Below are 23530 nucleotides of genomic sequence, written 5' to 3'. Positions count from 1 at the left end.
CAAAGTTGGTCATGCCGCAAGCTGCCATCACCTTGCTCCCGGAACATGAGGCGGTACTTGCTATCAGCAAAGAGTTTGGGTACCGGCAAGTCTTCATAAAGGCTTATTATCTGAATCTGGGCGCTCCATTTTGGGGCACCTGTTGGCAGGTTTAGTCAGCATTCCCCGATTCTGCTACCAAAAAGAAATTTAAATTTAAGACAACGTCCTTTTGCATAGTTTTAACTTTTAAATGTTAATTTTTTCTCCGTGAAGTTCAGGTTGACGGCGGTACTTTGACGAGGCATGCTCACTCAGCGGCCCATGTTTCTGCTTGACTCACGGAGGGTTTAAAACCAGGGATAACTGCAAGAAAGAGCACTGACATGTTTTCAAAAGTAGTTGTCACAGGAACATCTGCCATCCTGGAACACATGAACCCGACTGGCATCTTTGCAGAGGATTAGCCTTTTTTCCAGCTTAGAGATGAGAGCAGTGGCTGCATGGCAATCGTCACAAACTCGGAGATTTTTCACAATTCTGATGGTCTCCTTCTGGTGCGAGTTCACCAGAGCACACCCCAGCACAAGCTTCTCACTGTGGCCGCACAAGTGATCCTCTTTCTCTTCCTCGGGTATGTCTTTTAGAACGTTGATCACATCGCTCGCGTACCCCTCCTCTTTCATTCTCAGCAACAATTGCTTGAGCTTGGCCGCAATCTCGTCGCTCTGTGAGTGACTCCTATCCCCGACAGAAAAAGAATGCACTTTTCCTGAGCTAACATCCGTCCACCAGCTTCTCCCGGGCTCCCTGAAGCTGCCTTCACCTCTCATTCTCTCCACAACAGCGGCCCTTTCACTGAGCATCCCCAGGTTTCCAAATATATTGGCCATCAATGCGTAGGGCGTGCCGCTCTTGGGATCCATCTCCACAAGACGCTCAAACGCGAGTTTGCCGATCGTGTAATTCTTCCACTTCCGGCAGGCTCCGAGCAGGGACGTACAAACCACTGCATCCGGTTCAAAAGGCATGGCTCTGAGAACTCTCACAGCTTCGTCGAGGAGGTTAGCTCGCCCGAGCATATCGATCAGGCACACATAATGCTCCAGACGTGGCTTGACTCCATACTGCTTGGGCATTTCATCCAGAAGCTGCCTTCCTTTCCCGACCAGACCACCATGGCTGCAAGCGTTCAACACCGAGACAAAACTCACATCGTCAGCTTTACAGCCCTCCTCCTGAATCATGGAATAGAAACGCTCCAAGGCCTCGATCGATCGGCCCTGGAGAGTGTAAGCCTGTTGATATTTGCAATTCACAGCCACTCCAGATCAGGGGGCTCATCGTCTTCCTCCTCTTCCTCCTCCATTCAACCCAGGATTTAATCCCTGATCTCTGATGCCATGTTGAAAACTAAGGAAGAAGAGAAAAACTCTATTGCTTAGATATCATCATCGCTATACATATAGAGGTGAGAGTTGTGACTCTCCAGATCCACCACGTGTCACCACGTGTCTCAGCCGTATGGTGATCTCAGATGCCTCCACTGTCTCAACAGAGGCTGCTGAATCAAGCTTCTCTATTAAACTGGCTGGTATTGCTAATACCATATTTAGCGTGCATGAGAGAGTTCCAGAGACCCGTGTTGTCCTGAGCTCGGCACTCGTCAAACGCTTCCTGAGCAGAATCAACATCGCCGCATTCACTTCGTTTTGATCCATGGGAAAAACTCCACACATTGCACTTAATCCTTTGGAGAGATGACTATGATAAAAGAAAGAGCAGTCCAAGCATGGAATTGTCATTGTAAGGCCATTGCCTTGCCTCCTCAATGCAAGTTGATGCCAAAATGGTTTGCATAAATCAGTCCAATCTAATATAAAAGAGCACAATAATGATTATTTTAACCAGTAGATTAATCCTTATAGTTTTAATTTAAAAGAATGATAATTTTCTTTATTTTTCTATTGGTGTCTATCTTGATGATATTGTTATCTTCTCTAATACTCAAGAAAAACATGACTATCATATTTGTATTATTTTCCAATACCTTCAATAATACTACCTTTTGCAAAGTTGGAAAAACATTCTTTTAATCAAGATTTAGTGGAGTTTTTAGGCTATATTATTTTTTCATATAGCATCATTATGGATTCTTTCAAGATTTTTATCATTCTTAAGTGGTAATGCTCAACCTTTATTTATAATATTGTGAACTATCAGTGTTCATTTGAGGTTTTTCCAAAATCCCCCTTTTCATATAAAAAATGCTTATTTTGTGTAGCCTTTTGCTATATAAACTTTTTTTACTCTCCTAAACTTTACATTCAATTCTATCTTAGTTCTTATCCATCTGTAAAGAATGACTCAATAGACAATCAATAGAGTTCAATAGAGTTTTATATAAAAAGAAAAGGCCTATATATAAGAGTGCACCTTCTTTTTTAATCATTTAATGGTTTTGGGATAACCAAAAAGAATAATTTGAAAAACAATCCACAAAGTTTAAATATAAAAAAAGGCCCATGAATAAAAATGAATTTCAATCATTTGGGATATTTAGGGTTAAGTATTCTTGGGCAAAAGTAACAATGTTCTCAAGAATCCTAAATCAAAGAGTTTAAAACTTGGAGTTAAGAGTTCTTGGGTTTATACTACAAAAACTTATTAAAGAGGTTTTAGGTCTGACTCTTTGACTTTATTGGTTAACTAGAGAAATTATAGCACATGTTAGGGTTAAAAATCCTAACCAAATTCAACAACTTACACCATCCAAATAATATAAAGCCATATTTTGTTAAAGTAAATGCTTTAGATTTTGCTTTAAACACTGTCTTGTCATAAAAAGGACTAAATAACAAACTTTACCCAATTGCTCTCCACTCTCTCAAAAGTATAAATTTATAAAAAAATTATTATGACAACTTCAATAAAGAGTTATTTTTGCCCTAAGGGTTCTTTCCATGTGATCTTTACATATGGTGATCACAAAACCTTCATTATTAGTCCTTGGTATTGGTATCAAGTTTGATGGTCATAGTCACTATCTTATTTTTAATTTATAATTGCACATTAGTTAGGAAAAGTTAATGGGATCTTAGTCTCACTTCCAAATTAATTCTCTTGCATAATTATCTGCTCCTCTTTATTACTGCATCAAGTAACAGAGTGAAGTAACTCAAGCCATTGATCTATTTATTCAGAAAATTTAAGAATCAATTTATTTTAATACTTCTCTAACTCATTATGATGATTATTAATTTTTTCATTTCTAAAACAAGCTTCTTCATTGATATGCTCAACTATATATCTAATGGTGAGATATAGTTGGGTATTGTTTAAGTGTGCTAAGACACCCTAGCAATAGGGCACATTAGTTTAATAATAGTTTTGGTGGCTTTATGTGGATAAGTATGTATAAATTTCTAAATTTGAACTTCTCAGTAACTTAGTAATACTCAAACTTAAGGACACTTAACCCTATCTTAAAACCCTTAATCGATTGTAAAATAAAATACATTATTATTCATGAAGCCTTTTCCCTTTGACAGAAATGATTTAAGAGATGACTGGGGTTAAAATATATTTTTTACTCTTGCTTGCAAGCTCACACATTTATAAATAAAAGATAAAAGCTGTAACTCCCTTAAGAGTTTTGTTGTTTGGACTCCCTACCTTTTGCATCAGTAAGCTAAACTGCAAATGTTAATTTTAATATGTGGTGTGATTCTTTTAACCAACTAACAGAGTCAGATCTAAGAACTTTTTAATACCAAATAAACACTTTTAAATTTAAACTTTCTAAGACTTCCCTCAGCATAGTGGTACTCAAAACCCAAGGATAATTAGCCCTAAGACCTTTAACTAATTGAAAAAAAAACACATTCTTGTTTATAGGCATTTTTCCTTTTATATTTAAATACATCATTTTTCAAGTCTATTTATAGTATATTAAAATCTTTATCCATCGTGCAAATAGACCAAGATACTTTAATATCCTTCATCTAGTTTTCTCTAGCCCCTTCCTCTTGCTGCAAGAGCTTGGAAATTTAAATATATAGTTTTCTTTATTAATATTCCACTTTCTTGAGGATTTCATAGTGAGTCAACAAGTTTTCCAAAATAATATATTTTTTGCTATGTCAAAAATGATTTTTACTTATAAGGTTTAATATCTTCATGGATTGTTGGATGGTATTGAGGGTTTCAATTTATTTTTATCTTTGTATGCTTAGTTTCTTTCTTTTTCCTATGTCAAAAGTAAGTTATGAACTTCTCACTTGATAAGTAATCAAAGTATACTATTCATAATCTTGAATAGTATGTTCAATATCTACAATATTGAACATAGTGTAAATATTGGTTCACTATCACCTTTCTTATGCTCAAGTTGTTTATTATCATTCTATTAATCATTTTCACCAATTTAATCTTTATTTTTTCGTTGGATCAAAGGTTTAACTTCTTTGTTATCATTGAAAGGCCATACATCTTTTCAATAAATTGGATTATCAATTATAAACAATAAAAAAAAATTTAAGAGATGATTTGTTAAAATTTTAATATAAAGAGAAGGGGCTATCAATAAAAGTGTAATTTTCTTTTTTAATCAGCTAAATATTTTGAGATATTTGGTGTTAAAGTGTTTTTAGTTTGAGTAGTATTGGGTTGGATGACATTTTAAGAAGTTCAAATTTATGAGCTTACATCAATATATTGGTCCTTTTCTTATGCTTTCTTATACCTTTGAGGTCATTTATTAGTTCAATCTCCCTCCATTTATAAATTTATATCTTGTGTTCCATATTTTTTTATTGAAACTTTATTATGCCCATTTTGATCCACTACCACCTCCTTCAAAGGTTATTTCTAATGAGTAGGAGTTTGAGGTTGTTATCATCCTTGACTCAAAGTACCAATATTGCAAACTTTATTATTTAATTAACTAGCTTGGGCATTTTCTTAGTGATTGTACTTGAGAGTAAATATTATTGGGTAATTAATTGTTAGTGAGGGTAATACTTAACATCCGAATTGATTAAAAACTTCATCAATAAAACAAAAGTAAAATTCTCACTCTCAACATCCAAATCAATTTGAGGAGGGAGAAAGAACACTTAACTCAAAACTAAATTAAGAATGAGAATCACAATAGTCAAAAGTAATTAATATACTAAGAGAAGAAAATACTACAGATGAAGAAGAAAAATTAAGAATATGAAATACTACAGATGAAGAAGGTAGTTTAAGCTGAAAAATAAGAAATAACTAAGAAAGAATAAAAGGTAAAGTGAATAAAAGATTGAAGAATTGACACTTACACAATAAAATCTTCAATTTATCTCCAAAATTATCCTTGAACTCTTTATCACAATTAGGAATCCATTCAAAGTTATAAACATTATTTTCTCATAAATTCAATCTTTGAATATATCAGATGTTAATTTAACTTTTAGTGTTGTGAAGCATGATTATGCTAATGTTGCTCCAATTGATGTATTACTTCAGCTTCCATGGGATGTGATTATATAGCTTCTTCTGTTCTCAATGTCTTACCATCTCTTGCTAATATAGAGTTTAATCATGATATTAATTGGAGAGCTAGTCTGGTTGTTGGAAGATACAGTAGAAACAACATTGCCTAATGAGAACAATAGAGTAGCATTTGCAATCTTGATCAAATTACTCTTTGATTGACAATAATATGTTATTGTGAAAGAACAAAATATAATGAAGATCAAATAAAAGAGATCTACACAAAAAATTCTAAATCTATTGAGAAACAAATAAACCATGATCTTGAACACTAGAGCAAAGTACTATTAACAAATTTTTGCCTTTTGAAGACAATTTAGTGCTTATAATGCTTCTTACCTCCACCAATATAATATATTAATTAGGTTTAAACTCCTACTTAGATCAATCCCAAATCTATATGCTATACTATTATAATTAGTATAGCTATTATAAAAAGTTATTAGGGTTTTATAGCAATAGCTGGGTTTGAAAGAAAGATTGACATTGTGATTGTGGTTGTAATGCAAAAACTAATGGAAAAGCTCAATATTAAACTTAATGAAAATAAGCACGTTGGTAGTAAGAGTAAAATAATCTTTGGGATAGACCATAGCTTGTGTTGGTGCTCCAACACTTAAGGAAATATTATAGGAAAACCTTTGTGAACTTTCCAAATTTATAGGGTGAATCATAATAAATAATGAAAATAGTGAAAAGAACTTTAACTAGCAGCACCAAACACTCCTCTCACTCCGCGTGGATCTTACATGCACTCAAGAAGCATCCCCAATTAGAAACATCTGGAAGAAAGCTCCACAACACTGATCAAATACTATGCTTGGCTGTAAACAGCATCTAAACAATGCTGCCAAGTGTCCATTTTGCCCAACTCTCTGATTCCACATAATAACTTTGGAACTTCTACAGTGTCAAACAAGCACTTTGCTTCGTATACATGCCCTAGTTCGGCATATGCGGTGATCTTAATATTCCAAGAAACACTGTCTCTCTGGGCTATCAGATCAAACACTCTTTTAGTTTTTGCAAGATCATCTTGATTGCAAAGTCTTGCTAGAAAACTGTCCACGAGACAAGGTTTCTTTGAGGCATTGAATCAAGAGATTGTGTAACTGGTCGACTTCACTGCACAGGGCGTTTGCTACGTCGTGCTGTGGCATTATTTCATATGTGTCTCTTGCTAGATTAGTGCAGCCATGTTGCACAAAAGAGTTGATAAGTGTTGCCCATGACACTGAATCTCTCCGCGTCATCCTCTCAAAGAACTTTCGAGCTCCATCAAGATCCCAGCACTGGGCATGCAACGATCATAGACTGGATTGCTTGAACCATGATCTCTTTCCATCCTATCAAACAGTAAATCATCCGGCAAAGTTGTAAAGCTTCCGACGGTTTGGGGTTTAGGGTTTTTAGATTATGTCTCGCATTCTCCGGGGATCTCTCAGGGCGAGCAGGATCCAGCGGCGATCGTGGAGCGCGTCCGTCGCGCCGGCGCCGGCGGAGGATGATCCCAGGAGCTTGTATGGCAGTGGATGGGATGCGGGGCCGCGAGCGGTGAGAGTGGCGGTGTGGTGGGATTTCGAGGACTGCGACATCCCAGCTGGGATTCCTGCGACGAATGTGAGCAATAATATCATCTCTGGGCTGCGAACCAGGGGATTCAAGGGTCCAGTGTCGATCGACGCGTATGGTGATACATGGCAGCTCTCGCGGAGCACACAGGAGGCGTTGGCTTCCACTGGGATTTCTCTCCACCATTTGCCATCGTGTAAGTTCTCGATCTTTTCTCTTTGCTGGATTTTCGTGGATCCATCGTTGTGATACCTGTTTTTTCTATCCAGCTCGCAAGAATTTGGCCTCAGATCGAACTCTCATGCTGGATTTGGTGCTGTGGACTGTCGATCATCCGCCACCAGCGCATCTCTTCGTCATCTCCACGGACAGTGATCTCTCCAGTGCATTACACTCCCTCCGGATGAAGAACTACAACGTTCTTCTGGCATGCAACTCTCACTCGGCCTCCCCGGCTCTCCTTGCCGCAGCTTCGGTAGTATGGCAGTGGGGTAAGCTCGCTAGAGGAGAAGGCCTAGTAGCACAGACAATCGTGAGCAGCGTCCATCGCTCCTCGCAGGAGTTTCTACAGGAAATAAGTTCGCCGCCGCCACCGCCACCATCGTCTCCTCCACCATCATTTACGCCGCCAACGCCAACGCCAACGCCTCCACCATCATTTACGCCGCCAACACCACCGCCACCTTTGTCTCCATCGCTGCCAAGTTCGCCATCTTCATACACTCCATCTCCGCCACCACCTATTCCAGCATCACCACGTCCAGCTCAAGATTCTCTGCCAGGGAGACTAGAGAAACAGGATTCTTTACAGGACTTCCACAAGGATATTTGCGCACTGCTCCAGCAAGCGGCCTCGACGCTCAGCCAAAAGCCTCCGGAATCGATGCTTTTGAGTGTGACCAAGGCAGGTAGGAAGGATGAGCACTCCACAGCAACAGAGAACAGGAGTGTTTCGAAGGAAAAAGCCCTGGCGAATACTGAAAACGACTCCGGCACCAACCAGCCCGAGTCTATAAAGCAGTCGTCCTGTGAGGCACCGTCCGGGGGCTCCACGCATGATGCTCGGCAAAGAGATAGCAAAGTCGCCGTCCAAGTCGCAAAGCAAGTAGCAGCCACCACCGAGAGCTCGACGACTCAGTGTCAGCGGCAGATAAATGCGGTGACAGTGAAGGATGGAAACGCAGTGAGCACATCTCAAAGTCGCTCGCCAGGTGCTGTCACCAGCGCCCACGAAGGAAAGTGGACGTGGAGAAGGTTTCTGTTCGGATCCAAGGCTGCGAGTCGAGCAAAAGTCGATGGTGGACAGGAGGAGATTAAGGAAAGCTTTCCCAGCCATTCTATTTCTCCGCCAGACGATGAGGCATCAAATCAATCATTTCCAAGGCGCTCCTGGAGTCACTTCTGGAGGCGTACAACGGCAGCAAAAGAGGACAAGGGAGACAACGCGTCGGATATTGTGAAACAGTTTTCTAAGACTGAGGAAGGTGCCTCCCTTTTATCCAAATCGCAAAGCCAGTAAGTTTCGTTTTGATGTTTTGACAGCTTGAAAGACTTTTGACACTTGCTTTCACACCGCAGGAAGGAATTCACAAGCTTGCTTTGCGAGTCCGGACCGCCATGCATTCGAAACTGGGAAGAGGACAGGGTATCAGAGGTCGTCAGCCGTCTCGTAGCCGAAAAGGAGATTGATGCCTCGGCATGGGAGCTTGAAAAGGATCCTTCCTCGCAGCTTAAAACGGAAGAAGATGACATCCAAAACTCGGACGACACTGCTCCCGCATTAAATGATCAACCGTGTCCTTGGGAAACGATACAGGGACACTACCCCAGCCTCGAGGAGCTGAGGATTTGGATGGTCTACTTTTTAAATGTGGAACAGGAGCGGAGAAGCTTCGACGTCTCTCATCTCAAGGCAGAGTTTAAGAAGCAGTTTGGCCTCTCTCTCAACCTCAACATATTCGGCTGTGTGAGGATCAAGGACCTCTTGGGCGTCATGCAAGACATCGTTCACGTATATTATCCGAAGTCTACAGTGTGCATGATAAGAACCAGGACGTTTCCCAGGCTGGCTAAGGTGAATCCACGCTCGTTGAGTGATTACGCACCGCTGCTCGAGGAGTTGCTACTGGAACACCCGGATGGAATTCCCATTAGTATGATCAAGGCCAGGTTCTACAGCAAGTTTAGCTGCGACATCGATCATCGAAAGCTTGGCTACTCGAGACTGGACATGTTTTTGAGAGCTGCACGGAGTGACATTTATGCCAGACTGGACAGTGTGGAGCATTCTGTCTATGTCTTTATTCGAAGACAAGAGGAAGAGAGTACTGGCGAGGAGGAGCAAGAGGAAGAAGAAGAACAAGGAAACGAAGGACGGCCAGCGAAATTTATCGTGGACAAGGAGATCAGCCTATGACACAGGACAGGACTAAAGCGTAAAAAATGTGTTCCTTCCGTTTTATTCTAGTTTTTGTTTTGGTAGCTAACATAGAGCTGTGTTTTCTCTCAGGAAAACTGACACAATGGAATCACGCTCGAACTGGAAAGCTGAGATGCTACATGTGCTTTGCTAGTTGGCAGCGAGAATTTTTGTTCGACGCAGGCTCTCCCATCCACTCCGTCCTGGAAAATCTTATCTTTTGCTCTAAACTTGGAGCCAGATACGTACCGAGAATCGCTCCACAGCGCTTCTCTCGAGGGAGATCAAAGATGCTGCGCCAAGTTTCCAGTTTTCACCGGGGTCCAAGCACCCTGCGGATTAAAATCTCGTCGCCAAAGGCTGTCCAGCAGCTGGATGCCTCTTCCAAGTAAGCAAAGCTGTTGTTTTCTTCCTTTTCTGCATGGGATTCGCTCGCTCACGCTATAGTAGCCAGGATTGCGACGTCTGGATTACTCTAGGATGATTGAGAGGCGACCGACACAAATCTCCTGTGGAAGCTGCATTGGCTGTTAGAAAGCGTCAACAACCGTGAAATATACAATGGCTGCGAGCGCGCGCGAGAACAAAAAAAAGGCGAGAAAAATGGCAACGTGACTCCAGGCAAGATAGCAATTTTTCACCCGCTGCTTTGGTTTTTCCTGAGTGACGCCAATCTTTTGTGTTGTTGCAGCTTACACATCGAAGCCAGCGGCCGACTGACACGCTTGAACCGCGGCGCTCTGCCGTACGGCTTCCTCCGCCGTTGGATCCGTGGGCTTATCGGACGGCCCCAGGCGGGTAGCCGGATGTGGGGAAATACCCCTGCTCTGGCGCTCTTGTGAGCACAAAAGGCCAACTTTTCCAATGTGGGTAATCTCAGGGATCTTGTCGTAGTCTTGTTCTTCCAATCTCTTCTTTCTTTCTATCATTGCTTCCTTCTATTTCTTCTTCCGTCAGCATCGATTCCTTCTCGCGGGTAGAGTTGTTTTTATCACTGATTGGTCGATTTCTTATCCAATCTCTCTATCTCTTCCATTCATGAGCGATTGTTCTCTTGTTCTTGTCAATTCGTTCTTGTTTCTATCAATCAATCGATCGCTGAATTGATTCGAGCCTCGCTTGCGATGAAGCCTGCCAAATCCAGCACCAGGCCCGCGATCAAAGTGATCTCCGACAACATCCCCATGACAATCGGCGCGATTCTCACAGGATTCCTCATCTGGAGCTTCGTGCTGGCGCCATACGCGTCCAATTCCCCGGTGGAATCCGAGGAGGAAGAAGCCCACCACCAATTCGCTGCTGCCGCTAGTGGCGACGCATCCAGGCACCCACTCTCCTTTAAATCTCCCTCTTCCTCCAAGAGCTCCAAGAGCTCTTCTTCTTCTTCTTCTTACTCGCACGCCACACAGTACATGCCCGAGCGCACAGACCTCGAATTCCTCCTCAACAAGTCCCTCGCGATCGATCCCCTGCTCAACACGTCCTTCGCATTGGGTCCCCGAATCACCGACTGGGACGAGCAGCGATCGCGCTGGTTTGCCGACCACAACCAAGATCGCGATCCCTCCAAGCTCTTGCTCGTCACTGGCTCCCAGCCCCATCCATGCCTCAACACTCTGGGCGATTACATGCTCCTGCGATCCACCAAGAACAAGATCGACTACTGCCGCCTCCACGGCATCGAGTTGTTCTACAACGCCGCCACTTTCTCGTCCGATCTCCCCAGCTGGTGGGTCAAGCTCCCGCTGCTGCGATCCTGGATGATCGCGCGCCCGGACGTGGAGTGGTTCTGGTGGATGGACAGCGACGCCGTTTTCACCGACATGGCCTTCTCCATCCCTCTGGATCGCTACAAGGATCACAACTTCGTGCTCCATGGCTGGGATCATCTCATCTACGGCGAGAGGAAGTGGACGGGGCTCAACATGGGAATCTTCCTGGTGAGGAACTGCCAGTGGACGATGGATCTGCTGGACACGTGGGCGCCCATGGGATTCCGGGGGATCGTGGCCGATAGAATCGGCAAGGTCCTCACGCTGGCTCTTTCCGGCCGCCCGGAAGATTTCGAATCGGACGACCAAGGCGCGTTTATTTACTTGCTCAATGCCGATCGTGCGGCGTGGGGCTCGCGCGTCTACCTCGAGAACGCTTACTACTTGAATGGCTACTGGAAGGATCTAGTGGAGAGATACGAGGAGTTTGCGAAGAACAGCCACCCGGGATTTGGGGACGATCGCTGGCCCTTTGTCACGCACTTCACGGGATGCCAGATTTGCAGCGGCAAGATCAACAATGTCTACACGCCGGAAGAGTGTAGGAGGCAAATGGATCGCGCGCTGTTCTTCGCGGATAACCAGATCTTGCAGGGGATTGGATATGTCCATCCCAGCCTCGCGACGCACGAGATCGTGGCTGCTGCCAAGAGCAGCGACGAGCAAACTTGATGGATTCGCTCACCGGTGAGTGAATCCAATCGATCAATTATACAAGAAGCAATGGATTGTGACAAGCTCGATCGAGTCGATGGGATATATTGGATCAATCGATTGGTTGCTCATAGGATTCGTATGTGATGAGAGGTTTTACGTTGACATCAATCGATATCATGGCGGTACTTCCATAAGATTCATTTAGATCGATCAAAGTTCTATTATAATATTTTATGCTTATTAACACGTTAAACACCGGTTAGCAAGAATTATAACAATACACTCTATTCACACTTCGAGTTCTTGTGGAGGAACCTCACGACGACGCAAGTTATATTGTCAGCGCTTCCTTTGCCATACGCCTCGCTCGTTAATCTCTTGGCTGCTTCCTCCGGATCCAGTATGGATTGGACCATCGACACAGCGTCCTGCCAAGAACAAGTGAATTCACAGCCTTTGAGATCAAATCACGAAGCTCACCTGGTTTGTCAAAACATCCCACAAACCATCGCTCGCGAGGAGTAAAAACTCGACGTCTTCCGTTATCCTCTCTTCCTGTCAGTGTCTCGAGGTGAGCTACGAAAGACCGTCGCAAAAAACTAGCAGCAAACCTGGATCTCTGGATCCGCGAGGACGAATTTCTTCAACGAGCTGTCTCCAAAGGCTCTAGACACGGCCAGCACGCCTCCAACTCTCCAGGTTCCTAGACAAACGCACGAGACATCGTCAATCCGAGCCAAAAAGTGCTTTTGCGTGCATACCCAAATACAAGACATATCCTCCAGCGTTTTCTATTCTTTGGCGCTCGTCCGATCGATCCGGCTTGTGATCGTTGGATAAGGGAACGGCTGGAAAGAGTAGCACACGTGAAAACCATCACACCAAATAATAAAAACCATAAAACGTACCTTCACCAGCCTTGCACAGCACCGCTCGTGAATCGCCCAGGTTGGCCACAAGCAAGCGATCTCCAACCAAGATCGCTGTGGAGGCCGTGGAGCCACACTGATCGGGGCCATTGTGCAAGTAGTCCGCATCGGTTTTTCTATAGGCCTCCTCTGGAAAGAAGGAAAAAAACAAAGAAGAAGAATGTTAAATCAACCAATCAATCGTTTGCACGAAGATCCACTAACCAATAGCAAGCTTCGTGTTGCTCACAAAGTGAGGATGTCTTGTCAGGTTGTCAAAGAGGTTTTTCTTCACATACTCGGCAGCCTCAGAACCACCGTGTCCTGCAAGAACCAAGAGAATTCTCGATGAATCCTGGTAGAAGAGAAACTAGGAAAGCCTCACCATCGAAAACTCCAAACAAACCCACCACAGTATCATCTATCTTGGAAATTCTAGCATCGTAGAAATCTTCCATTGACATCCTCTTCCCGCAAAGGCTCGAGTAGCCATAGCTGAATCGCTCATCTTCGCTGTCAAAGAACAAACAAACACCTCTTAGCCCCAAATTCACCGACACAAACTCCAACCTTAGCCCGCTGCCACTGACCGGCGGCCGAGAATCGCTAGATAGAAACGCTTCCGTCAAGCAACGCATGATTTCCTCCCCACAGCTGATCCAAAACCTACATACCGCGGCGCACAGCCTCCTCGCGCTCCCAGATACGAGACCTAAACTCGCATTCGCAATCTCCACCTCCCGCGACACGATCGATCGATCGATCTCGTCCCAGCACCACAAACTCTATCCCCGCGTTCGAGAAAGACCTAGCCAACCTTGGCCGTCGGATCCTCAAGAACAACGCGGTTCAAACAATCCAACGGTCGGGGCCCTGTAACTTAGTCGCCTAAAGCGGGAATATTATTTCTTTTGGCAAGAGCTAAAGCCCTAGGGCAGATTTCTAGGGTTTCTTGCTTCTTTGGGCGCCATGAGCAAGAGCTTGGGGATTCCAGTGAAGCTCCTCCACGAGGCGGAAGGTCACGTCGTCACGGTGGAGCTCAAGAGCGGCGAGCTCTACAGGGGTACGCTGATCGAGTGCGAGGATAACTGGAACTGCCAGCTCGAGAATATCACTTACACTGCCAAGGTTTGCCCCAATTCCTAGTTTTTCTCTCGGTTTCTCGTGCTTACATTGGTTTCTCGTGTTTTTCTCGTTCTCTAGGATGGGAAGGTTTCGCAGCTCGAGCATGTCTTCGTTCGCGGCAGTAAAGTCAGGTATTGCGAAAATAAAATGTTTAGAGATTGGAACAAAGTTGTGATTTTTTCTTTCTTTTCTTTCAGGTTCATGATCATTCCTGACATGTTGAAAAACGCTCCGATGTTCAAACGATTGGAAGCCAAGATCAAGGTACGATGATCCTCTCTTATTTTTTTCTTTCCAGGTGCTAGATTAATTTTCTTTCTTTAACATTCCTTTCTGCAGGGGAAGGGCTCTGCTGGAATTGGAGTTGGAAGAGGACGAGCGGTATCCATGCGGGCGAAGGTAATGTTCTTCGACTTCTCTCTTCGTTTCCTTCTCTCTTTTATTTTCCTTCTTCGTTTTGTTTCTAACAAAGTGTGTTTTAGCAGGCAAGAGCTGCTGGTCGAGGCGTGCCGCAGCCAGTCCCTGGTGGCCGAGCCATGCCCGTGAGGAGATAGAAATGTGTTTAAGTTCTCCACCTTGCTGCCAAACTCCCAACGCTTGTAGCTGGACGCACCTTGTGAGAATTTTTGGTATGCTATTAGATCCTTAATGGTTTTAGTTTCTATGTATGGAGCAGGATCCAATATTTGTACGCAATCCGCCCTTGGTGGTTTTTTGATTTCCAGAAACCATAGGTAATTCACATAGGTGATACGCTCTTCTCTTTCGATTTTTCTCCTAGGCCAGTTGAATCGCTGTAGGAAGATCTGGAGCAGGACAAATTGTCCACCACCATCTTAATTCTTCTGGCCAGCGCGTTTTCAGCTGAAGCGATTTAACCAGCGCTCCACCCGTTTAAAAGAGTTATTCGAGCACGCACAGTAAGAGGAAGAAAAACAATGTCGAGGACGATGACAAGCTCTCTAGCAGGTAAGCGTGCTCTCGATGGTCATGTTTCTTGGATAACCGGGATCTCTTGTTCATCCTTGGGACGATCCGAGCGCTGTATAGCAGCAGTCCGGTAGTAGCTGGAGGCCTCTCTCCGCCGAGCAGCAACAGCCAGAGATCTTTAACTTCCAGCCAGGCTCGCTGGATCCAATCGAGCAGGAGTATGAGCTTGGGTCCGAAGATGGAGGAAGATCAAGCAGTGTGAGAAGGGGATGATGTTGGTGAGGAACTACTGCCAGCTCCACTGCATAGACATGTTCTACAACGTTGCGAAGCTCGAGCGTTCCTTGGCGGGACTCTGGATCTCTTGGATCCCAGCCGTTCTGTAGCCCTCGTACTTCCGGATCGGAATCCGGAATGTCATGTCCGTGAAGAGCGGCCTCACCTCGTGTACGGCAACCGCAGCTGGACCGACCTTGGGATCTGCTGGACATTCTGGCGCAGAGGGGATCCGACGGCCCAGACAGCGTCGGAATTGGCAAGATCCTCCACGCGACGCTCTCTGGCCGTCCAGATCTGGAATCCGACAACCAGGGTTCGCTGCTGAGAGGGCGAGATGAGGCGGGAAGATCTTCTCTTCTGCTTTGTCAGCTATAGATTTTAATGTTTCGCTAAAACATATTTATGATAAAGTTTAATAATTTTACCATTATTGATGCTCTGCTAGTGTATAAATCACAAAATTACACCAAACATGCGATCCCATCCAAGAGAAAATGGCCGGATCCTCATTGCGTCTAAATGATCCAAGTGGCAGCTCCAAATATAAACCACAAAAAAAATTCCTCCATTACCAAACACATCGTTGCGCTCCCATTCCCAGGGGAAGGCCATGTCTCTCCCCGAGCTAGCTGACGATGTGATCCTCTCAGATCCTGAAGTGCAAAGGTCGGAGATACCGTGGCATTTTTGCAACGACAAAGCTTACCAGGATCAACAGCCAAGCTCTCATGGCTGCCGATCTCGCCATCGTGAACACCTACCAGTCGGTCCTCTCAACGACGAGCCACACACTGTCAGATTTGGCGTATGCGATACCGATTGGAGCTTTGCGGCCATGACTGGCGACCAGATGGAAGAAATCGTGCGAGGACTGGAAGCCAGCAGCAAGAAATTCCTGTGGGTGATCCGACTCGAGCAGCCAGAGATCTCCAAGGTCCGATTCCCAAGCACGGATCAAGGAATGGTCGTCCCGTGGTCGCCCCAGACGAAAGTAGCGGTTGGAGCTTTTATTTCTCACTGCGGCTGGAATTCTACGGTGGAGGCCGTCGCCCGTCCTCTGTTGGCCACTGCTGTTCGAGCAGATAAAAAATCTATAATGCATAAAATTAATAAAGAAAACACCATATAAAAGAAATAACCTTTTGAAATCAAACTTTTCATCAGCCTTTATCTAGATTAATTGAACCAAGCAAATTTCCATACACGAGTAACTTCACATAAGTTACATCATAATTTTTATAAATTTCCATTGTAGCATTTCCTCATTTCCTCTTCAAATTTTGTAATAGGATAAAAAAACAGGATGCTTATAATGCATTTCAGCTATCATGTATATTTTGTTCATCGCTCACTTGTTCTTTAAAATAATTGTCCAATTCATCAATACTTTGTTATTTCCTATGCTTCTCTTATTGATAATGACTTATCCTGCTCAATCAAGATATTTATGAATGAGTATTTATGTGGTAGGATAAAACATTTAGAATTTCTATGAACAACCCTCTCTTTACATCAAAATGTGTATCATTTCCTCTCTGATTGGATCAAAATCAATTTAAAATTTTCACTATTATCCTTAAATTGTTGATTGAATCATAACTAGCTCATAAATTAACTCTATCTAGCATCTAGCCATGATTAAATCAGATTGTGATACATACATATATATATGATATTTGTGATATCTAGATTATGATGCAAAAGTTTGGAATTCTAAAATCCTTAGAATTTAAAATTTTATATCATTTTTTTTGTTAGTGTTTTAGCTTTATACTAAATCTTGAATGTGATTAAAGAAGAATGTAAATGTAGTTTGGATATCCAAAAATATAGTCGTCATGATCAAGTTTTGGGTATTCATTAACATTTACAAATACAATTATCGAATGTCGAGCATATAGATATATTGTTAGACATTTTTTTGAGTTATAGAAATTTATATTAAGATGAACTTATGTGAAATTGTAGGTAGTAGGAAGTTGATTGAGTTATGAGAATTTATATTCTTGAATGGAGAGTCATTCTTTTTCTAAAATGGAAATGTTTCCACATATTTTTTAGGCTTTTTCTAATGGTTGATTTATTGATCATTTTACCCAAAAACTATTTTATTTATGTGAGCCATTGGAAATTAGCCAAAGTTTAGAGTTGACTTTGGTTAGCTTAGAATTTAATAAATAGTTTGGCTCAAAAGGGATGCTAGCTTTTGAGACTAATGCAATTAAGTTAGATAAAATTTAGAGTTAGAATAAAAAAGTGGTATTATGTTTTTCTAGAAAAATGACCTTGATGCATTTCTTTATAGCATTATGTTTGGTTGTAGGTTATATCTTATATTTTGTTATACTTTATAGTGAGATCTTACTGATCTTTGAGTTAGTCTTGGTGTCTTAGACATAATATTTCATTCATTGATGATGTGTTATTTATAGTGAGTATTGTTGAAGTCAGATATTAAATAAATATATCTTTAATCTTGGTTAGCTTGGTTGCTAAAAAGCTTTGAGTGGTGATTCATTTTAGCTTTCTTTTAGCTTTATTTTTGTGTTAATGGCACTGAATTGATACTTTAATATTGACATTATTGAAGTTAAGATTGAAATGAGATGAAGTGTTTTCTTCATAGGCATAGTTGAAAGGTTGGATTTTTCATTTGTGGTAATTCAGATAATTGGTGATTGATGAGGGCCCATAAAGATAGAAATTTTATTTCACTAGTTTTGATAATAATGGTATTGATAATTTAGTCATACCTTTGTGTTATTAACATTCGTTCATTTAGCTAGTTAGCAACTATGTTAGTGCTCAAATAAACTAAGTGATAAGTTGGGTTAGCTATATTCTAGACAAGATTGAGCCAATTCATACATGCTCTTTATCCTGGACTTTTTTACTTTGTACTTAGTCCTAAAGTTAGGATAACTTAAATTTAAGTTATTTTCACTAGAATAATGCTGATTCACACTTAGTACTATTTTGAGGTGGTACTTAACTGAAATTTAGGACATGCATATCTATATGGTTTTTGAATGTTATTAGAAGGTGATCATGCTATTGTTACTTCATTATTAAAGTAGAAAAACCTGGTTGGTCATATTGCTCAGTAGGCTTTGAAGCTTCAGATATATGATTTTGATGTTGTTCATCGCACATGGAGTTCTATGGCTAATGCTAATGCCCTTTCTCGAGCTCCTCTTCCTCCTTCATTCTTTTCTCATGTTTCTGATGAGCCCATTATTCCAGTATTTGTGGATTTTCTAGATGAGAATTCTATGCCATTAGCGGTTGTTATACTTAACGTTCAATGTTCACAAAGTGCAAAGTAAGATTTACCCTCTTTTGATGAGGTTTACGAAGCTTAAAAGATTGAGCCATGGATTCAAAGGCTTCGAAATGGGTTTAAAAATCCTACATCACTTATTGATGACTTGCCATTCCAGCATTTACATTCTCAATATCACCTTAAAAACGGGCTTCTTTATTTTGTGGGGACGGATTTTGATGATCATTTATAGTTGGTGGTGCCTTCAATATTTATTTCATAGTTTCTCCATGCTTACCATGATTCCCTATTCTAGGCGAGTATATAGGACATTGTCATATGACCGAGAAGCTGTGCAGGTCTTTCTATTAGCCAGAGATGTAAAATGATATTATCCGGTATATGCATAGTTGTGTTTAGTGCTAAGCTTGTAATACTCCCCCTCATATTGTAGAAGGACAGTTAAAGTCAATTGCAGTTTTTCATTTGTTTGAGTTGGTGGCATTTGATCTTATGGGACTTTTTTCATGATTGACCGCTGGCAATAAATATGTTATTACTACTTCTAATTATTTGACTCACTGGGTGGAAGTTAGTGCTCTTACTAGCACCTTTGCCACTACTGTTAGATACTTCCTCCTCAATTGAGTGGTATTCTAGCATTCTTGTCTGGAGCGGTTTTTTTTTGGATAATGGTCTACATTTATTGTTGAGGCATTTCATGTTTTGATATCTCGGTTGGGGATAACTTTCATGAGTGCTTATCATCCACAATTAGATGGTTTGGTGAAACAGCTCATTTGAACATTCAAAGGGATGATTGCAAAGTATGTGAATTTTTAAGATTTGGATTGAGATGATTATTTATTGTCTTTTCGGTATGCATATGTCACAAAGGTGCAAAGTTTTATTGGTGCTTCACTCTATAAACTCTTATATGATCATAATCCAATACTACCAATGGAGTTGGGTTTACCTTCATGATTACCATGAGCTACTGATACTAAGTTATAGGATTCGTATTTGACGAGCATTCTTCCACTTGTCTGAGTAGAGACTACTGAACACCTGAGCACATACAAGTGGGACAACAATGGCATTACAACTCTCATCATTGTCCACCTATAGAGTACAAAGTGGATGACTTGGTGTTAGCTCATTTTCCCTATCTTATGATATATGGTTTATGTAAAGGGCTCTTTGCTCAATAGAAAGAATTATATCAGATGTTGTGGCAAGTTAGCTTGCAAGTTTATGAGGTTCAATATGATGTCCAGTAGACTGATCCTCTATAAATTATGTATATGCAACGGTTGAAATGTTTCGTACAAAGGGATTAAGAACAATTAATACCACATACAGATCCATTGATGCCTCCTCCTAATGTTTCTCCAAATTTTGGCCCATCTACAAAAGAACCTTGATGGTCTTCCATTATTCCAAAAAGGGATGATATGAGGTTCACGTGTACAGCTATAATGTCATATATTAATATTAGTATAGTGGGATTTTGGTAGATGTTGGATTAGTTTCAATCTAAACTACTCACTCCTGTATTTAAGTTAGGGTTTGCAAAATTGTAGTTTGCAAAATTTAAAAAGTCACAAAGGTTTTTAATTTGTTTAAGTAAACCGATAAAGGGATTGATGAACATATCGGGAATATATTTGGATATTCTAGGATATTTTACCATCTAATGGTTGTTATTTATTTAGATTAATCATGTATTTATAATTTATAAATATGTTTATAATTTATAAACTTTTTAAAACACTTATAGTGTTTTTTTTTAATTCTACCATCTATGCAATTATGTTTATAAAATACAAACATGCTTAAAATTATACATTTTTATTTGATCAATTGGATTAATAAGTAGAAATTATTAAACAAACTAAACATTGCTACACGTAGCAAATTATTTATAATTTAAATTTTTGAAAAGATTGAAACATTTTCTTGCAAGCCCAAAAAAGGATAGTAATTTTAAGTTATTCTTGCCCAATGAATTTTATTGTAGGGCAGGAGCTCGGACAGAGAGGGCGGTGACAAATCTCTCCAGGCCGCTGCCAGGTACATTCTTCGATCGGATCTTCTCACCCAGCTCCTCGGCGCGCTCTCGGATCTGCCGTCCCTGCTCGCCGTCCATTGCCAGGCGGATGATCCTCTCCACTTCGTCACGGCTCACCATCCCATCTCTTCCTTTCGCAAATCTTATGCCTACCTTCCACTTTCTCACCAGCGAGATGGAATTCGTGTTCTGCTCGAACAGCAGCGGCCAGCAGAGGACGGGTTTGCCGCTGGCGACGGCCTCCACGGTAGAATTCCAGCCGCAGTGAGAAAGAAAAGCTCCAACCGATGGATGAGAGAGTACTTTCGTCTGGGGCGACCACGGGACGACCATTCCTTGATCCGTGCTTGGAAATCGGACCTTTGAGATCTCTGGCTGCTCGGGTCGGATCACCCACAGGAATTTCTTGCTGCTGGCTTCCAGTCCTCGCACGATTTCTTCCATCTGGTCGCCAGTCATGACCGCAAAGCTCCCGAAAGAGATGTAGAGCACGGAAGATGGCGGCTGCTCGTCGAGCCATTTGAGACAATCGGTATCGCAGACGCCAAATCCGACAGTGTGTGGCTCGTCGTTGAGAAGAAAGAGAGGACCGACTGGTAAGAACTTGTCATCCATTTGCTGCGATATGTCACTCACGATCTGGCCCTCGAGCTCCATGCAGGTGTTCACGATAGCGAGATCGGCAGCCTTGAGAGCTTGGCTGTTAAACTTGGCGATGTGATCCTGGTAAGCTTTGTCGTTGCAAAAATGCCACGGTATCTCCGACCTTCGTATTTCAGGATCTGTGAGGATCACTGCGTCGTCATCGTCGGCTAGCTCGCCTATAAGCAAAGAACAGGCAAGAAAAGAAAGGCTAGCTCATTCTCTTGGAGCTTACCTGGTTGCGATGGCACCATTCCAGCAGCAGCAAGGCGAGCGATACTAAGCTCACACCAAGTGACAGTGGCGGATGCTGGAATGAGCACGACCCCGAGAACTCCCAGCTTCGCGGCCAGCTTTGGACACCAGTCGAAGAGATAGTCCGAGATGATGCAGCACACCTCGTCCGGGATGGCTCGGACGAGCTCCTCCATCAAGGCCAGGTAAGTTTGAGCGTACCGCAAGATTTGCGTCATGTCCGCTCGGTTCTCTGCTATGGCCTCGGCAGGGAATGGGACTGTGGAGGTGAGCTCCTTGACGCTGATGTTGGTGGTGCCTGGAGGCGGCCAAGTTCCTTTGTTCTTGATGAAGCTGTAACAATCGAATGGGCCGATTGTCATGGCTGCCAAGGTGATCGAGAAGCCTTGCTGGGCGAGAAAGATGGAGAGATGCATCATGGGAGAGACATGGCCTTCGCCTGGGAATGGGAGCGCAACGATGTGCTTGGCCATTGCAAGTAACCTATGTGAGGAGGAATTTTCTTTCTGGTTTATATTTGGAGCTGGCACTTGGATCACTTAGACGCAATGAGGATCCGGCCATTTTCTCTTGGGTGGGATCGCATGTTTGGTGTAGTTTTGTGGTTTATACACTAGCAAAACATCAATAATGGTGAAATTATTAAACTTTATCATAGCTGACGTGTTTAAATATTAAATTTTAAAAGTTTAAATATAGAAACCTTAATCTATTAAAATAATGTAATATTATAAAATATCTATTGATATGGATACAATGTGACATGAGAAACTTTCATTTTATTTTTTAGATCTTAATATTTTCTATTTAGAAAATTGTCATAATTAAATTTTAAAATATTACTTTTCACCAACTGTGATTTCCAGTATTTTTACTTTATTAAATTTTTTGTATTATGTACTTAAGTTTTCTTAGTAGTATAATTATATTAATAAAACAATTTGTTTCCGTCGTCCTTCACGAGCATTAGGTAGTGTGTAGCTTGGCAATCCCTCAACAAGTTCATCTCTTTCTCCCCGAAACTTTTGAGATGGAAAATTAAATGGCCTTCTATGTCTGGTAGCCATGAAATGATATTGGGTGGAAAAACTTAACAAAAGGAAAGTTTTTATCACCTCACAAATATGGGTATTAGATATAGTATGTTTTAGCCAACAACTCTAGTATGTTATAATACTCTTTGTTATTAAAAAATGATTCCACTTTTATTTATTTTATATTTTGCTTCAATTTTAAAAATAAAATCAATTAGTAGTCACAAAAGTAGCTATCTATCTGGATTAAATAAAGTTTTTATATATTTTTAATTATATCTTCTACATTGTACACTCACAACAGTTTCATCAATAGATAATATTTCACAAAATTTACTGTAATTTCCATCTTTGACAATCACAAGATTATCATCTTAATTTGCAATCCAATAATTTAGTCTTTCTGATATGGAAATATTCTACTGATATTTGCCATTTTTTCTATTATTATTTTAATAATAGAACTTTATTTTTTCTTATGGAAGAAAAAATAAAGGTTGCCCAAAACACAAAAAACTGTACTCTATTTCTTTCTATCCCTCTTGGACTCAATTATTTTTTATAAGTGGAATTTATTGTTACTATAAATCCAAAGGCTGAAGAGGTTATTAGTTCTTGTCAAACAATGGGTTGCTCGAGCACAATAGCAAACATTAAAGATATCATAAAAAAGATTTTTAGACTGACCAAATAACCTATATAAAATGATTAAAAAATTTCTAGAAAATAATTACAACAAAAATAATGACCACCTAGTGTGTATATCTAACAAAAAAGAAAGAAAAAAAGAGTGAAGAAAGAGTAAAGAATTACCTCCTTTTTACTGTAATGACTTTTACTCGTCTATATAGGAATACCACTTATTTTCCTGTTGTCTCAAGCTTTATTGTTACAAAAAGGAATTTTATGTCTAGATTACAGAAAAGAAAACAATGCCAAGACTAAAAAAGTATAGTAAAAAACACACTTGTTGAGTAAACAAACTTTTCAATATTTATTTGGTATAACTAGTCCAAGACCAAAACAAACATATCCTACAGATGGAAAAAAAAAGTTTAGGGTATGAATGTTGGATAATCCTAGATTCTAC

General features: G+C 41.3%; 6 protein-coding genes across 11 annotated transcripts; 3 read left to right on the top strand and 3 right to left on the bottom strand.

Moving 5' to 3' along the window:
* Positions 1-371: 371 nt before the first annotated feature.
* Positions 372-1718, bottom strand: LOC112341353 (pentatricopeptide repeat-containing protein At2g41080-like). The gene is made up of 2 exons (XM_024661288.1): positions 1443-1718; positions 372-1277 (listed from the first exon to the last, which is right to left on the bottom strand). Exons 1-2 carry the CDS (start codon positions 1716-1718, stop codon positions 372-374), a joined length of 1182 nt encoding a protein of 393 aa, XP_024517056.1.
* A 5210-nt stretch (positions 1719-6928) lies between these two features.
* On the top strand, positions 6929-10120 carry LOC9629277. Of its 4 annotated transcripts, none has more exons than XR_002990519.1 (5): positions 6929-7282; positions 7356-8601; positions 8665-9521; positions 9596-9893; positions 9956-10120. XR_002990519.1 is itself a non-coding variant. In XM_002987431.2 (3 exons), exons 1-3 carry the CDS (start codon positions 6931-6933, stop codon positions 9500-9502), a joined length of 2436 nt encoding a protein of 811 aa, XP_002987477.2. In that variant the 5' UTR covers positions 6929-6930; the 3' UTR covers positions 9503-9572. The 4 variants fall into 4 exon arrangements, 1 of the variants encoding a protein (XP_002987477.2); XR_002990518.1 differs by having other exon boundaries at positions 8665-9530; positions 9960-10120; XR_002990517.1 differs by having other exon boundaries at positions 8665-9530.
* A 79-nt stretch (positions 10121-10199) lies between these two features.
* On the top strand, positions 10200-12034 carry LOC9628858 (xyloglucan 6-xylosyltransferase 2). Its single transcript, XM_002987430.2, has one exon. The coding sequence runs from the start codon at positions 10630-10632 to the stop codon at positions 11947-11949; it is 1320 nt and encodes a 439-aa protein (XP_002987476.2). The 5' UTR covers positions 10200-10629; the 3' UTR covers positions 11950-12034.
* Positions 12035-12134: 100 nt separating this feature from the next.
* On the bottom strand, positions 12135-13669 carry LOC9629276 (probable protein phosphatase 2C 45). Its single transcript, XM_002987364.2, has 8 exons — positions 13413-13669; positions 13228-13355; positions 13068-13166; positions 12843-12992; positions 12696-12782; positions 12546-12637; positions 12415-12489; positions 12135-12362 (listed from the first exon to the last, which is right to left on the bottom strand). Exons 1-8 carry the CDS (start codon positions 13478-13480, stop codon positions 12219-12221), a joined length of 843 nt encoding a protein of 280 aa, XP_002987410.1. The 5' UTR covers positions 13481-13669; the 3' UTR covers positions 12135-12218.
* Positions 13670-13740: 71 nt separating this feature from the next.
* Positions 13741-14734, top strand: LOC9629275 (small nuclear ribonucleoprotein SmD3b). Of its 2 annotated transcripts, XR_002990520.1 has the most exons (6): positions 13741-13970; positions 14046-14098; positions 14165-14231; positions 14307-14366; positions 14453-14583; positions 14644-14734. XR_002990520.1 is itself a non-coding variant. In XM_002987429.2 (5 exons), exons 1-5 carry the CDS (start codon positions 13812-13814, stop codon positions 14519-14521), a joined length of 408 nt encoding a protein of 135 aa, XP_002987475.1. In that variant the 5' UTR covers positions 13741-13811; the 3' UTR covers positions 14522-14711. The 2 variants fall into 2 exon arrangements, 1 of the variants encoding a protein (XP_002987475.1); XM_002987429.2 differs by having other exon boundaries at positions 14453-14711.
* Positions 14735-20402: 5668 nt separating this feature from the next.
* On the bottom strand, positions 20403-22057 carry LOC9629274 (UDP-glycosyltransferase 85A7). 2 transcript variants are annotated; one of them, XM_024661249.1, is made up of 2 exons: positions 21387-22057; positions 20403-21330 (listed from the first exon to the last, which is right to left on the bottom strand). In XM_024661249.1, the coding sequence occupies exons 1-2, from the start codon at positions 21877-21879 to the stop codon at positions 20450-20452; spliced, it is 1374 nt and encodes a 457-aa protein (XP_024517017.1). In that variant the 5' UTR covers positions 21880-22057; the 3' UTR covers positions 20403-20449. The 2 variants fall into 2 exon arrangements, with proteins under 2 accessions (XP_024517017.1, XP_002987409.2); XM_002987363.2 differs by having other exon boundaries at positions 20403-21291.
* Between the last annotated feature and the right edge of the window lie 1473 nt (positions 22058-23530).

Source organism: Selaginella moellendorffii, unplaced genomic scaffold, assembly GCF_000143415.4.
Source record: "Selaginella moellendorffii unplaced genomic scaffold, v1.0 SELMOscaffold_81, whole genome shotgun sequence".
Lineage (NCBI taxonomy): Eukaryota > Viridiplantae > Streptophyta > Lycopodiopsida > Selaginellales > Selaginellaceae > Selaginella > Selaginella moellendorffii.
Note: the sequence above shows the minus strand (reverse complement) of the source record. Positions and strands in the feature narration are given on the sequence as shown.